General features: G+C 63.4%; 1 protein-coding gene across 1 annotated transcript in view; it reads left to right on the forward strand.

Moving 5' to 3' along the window:
- Window positions 1–1489, forward strand: part of MUC5B (mucin 5B, oligomeric mucus/gel-forming) — a 39201-nt gene that overhangs the window by 22455 nt on the left and 15257 nt on the right. Inside the window, exon 30 of the mRNA XM_045290424.1 lies at window positions 12–1485. Coding sequence (XP_045146359.1) covers window positions 12–1485 — 1474 coding nt within the window. The remainder of the gene's footprint in view (window positions 1–11; window positions 1486–1489) is intronic.

Genomic DNA, 1489 nt, shown 5'->3' on the forward strand with positions numbered 1-1489 from the left:
ACCTGGACCAGGTGGTGCAGTGCAACGTCACCTTTGGGCTGATCTGCAGGAACATGGAGCAGCTTGGGACCCCCAAATACTGCAACAACTTCCACGTCCGGGTGCTCTGCTGTGAGGACCGCAGTCACTGCCCCTCCACGCCGGCCACCACGAAGACAGCCCCGACGTCTACAGGGGAGACCAGCAGCAGCAGCATGGGGGTCCCCACGTCCATGGCCACCAGCACGCACATAGCTGTGCCCACTACGACTAGGGTGACCAGCAGCCCGGGGACCCCTCCCCAGACCTCCACACCTGGGGCCACCAACACGCAGACCTTGTCTGTACCCACGACGACTAGGGTCACCAGCAGCCCTGGGACCCCTCCCCAGACCTCCACACTTGGGGCCACCAGCACCCGGACCACCAGGGCTCCCCCCACATCTAGTCTCAGCCACAGCACTGGAAGCCCTACCGCCCCTGGCACCAGCACAACCTTGTTTCCCACTGAGTGTCAACCTGCCTGTCACTGGTCAGGCTGGCTAGACAGTGACCAGCCCAAGCCAGGGCCCTACGGCGGTGACATTGAAACCTACTATCACATCATGGATGCGGGCGGCCAGGTGTGCCCATGGCCAATGGCCATCGAGTGTGAGGCTGTGCTGTCCCCGGGCGTGCCACTGGAGAGCTTGGGGCAGAAGGTGCAGTGCAAGGTCGAGTATGGCCTAATCTGCCGCAACCACAAGCAGACGGCCGGTCAGACCTGCCTCAACTACCACGTGCGTGTGCTCTGCTGTGACGACTACAGCCACTGCGGCTCCACGGCCAGGCCAATGCCCACTACCACAGCCACGGCTGAAGCCACCTCCACCCCCAGAGTCATCCCCACCACTGCAGCCACGCTCACATCCCGTGCCAGATACACCTCCTCGACCACCACAGCCATGGTCACGCCTCCAGCCACCTCCACCCCCGGAGCTACCTCAACCACCACAGCCACAGTCACTACTGAAGCCACCTCCACTCCTAGAGCCACTTCCACGATTGCAGCCACCAGCACCACAGCCCAGACTCCCACCCCACCCACTGCCCAGGGCCTCAGGTCATCGGGGGTCCCAGGACCCTCCACCTCAGCTACCACACAGACTCATCCCACCACACCCACACTCAATGAAAGCTTCACCTCCTCAACCCCATCTCAGTCCACCCCTGGGGGCACCCCAACCAGCATGGCCTCCACAGCCCCCCAAACCACCACACCCCTCCGTACCAGCCCAGCACAGACATCCTCCCTGCCCCCTAGCCCTGGCACCACCCCTTCTTCCACCACAAGCTGTGAGCCCCGCTGCACCTGGACAGGCTGGTTGGATGAGAGCTACCCCGTGCCTGGGATCTCAGGGGGCGACTTCGAGACTTATGACAACCTCCGTGCGTCCGGCCACACCCTCTGCAGCAGCCCTGTGGACATCCAGTGCCGCTCTGAGCTGTTTCCAGACGTGCCGCTTCGTTA

This window comes from Echinops telfairi, unplaced genomic scaffold (genome assembly GCF_000313985.2).
Source record: "Echinops telfairi isolate 266 unplaced genomic scaffold, ASM31398v2 ScPeMD7_37;HRSCAF=141, whole genome shotgun sequence".
Lineage (NCBI taxonomy): Eukaryota > Metazoa > Chordata > Mammalia > Afrosoricida > Tenrecidae > Echinops > Echinops telfairi.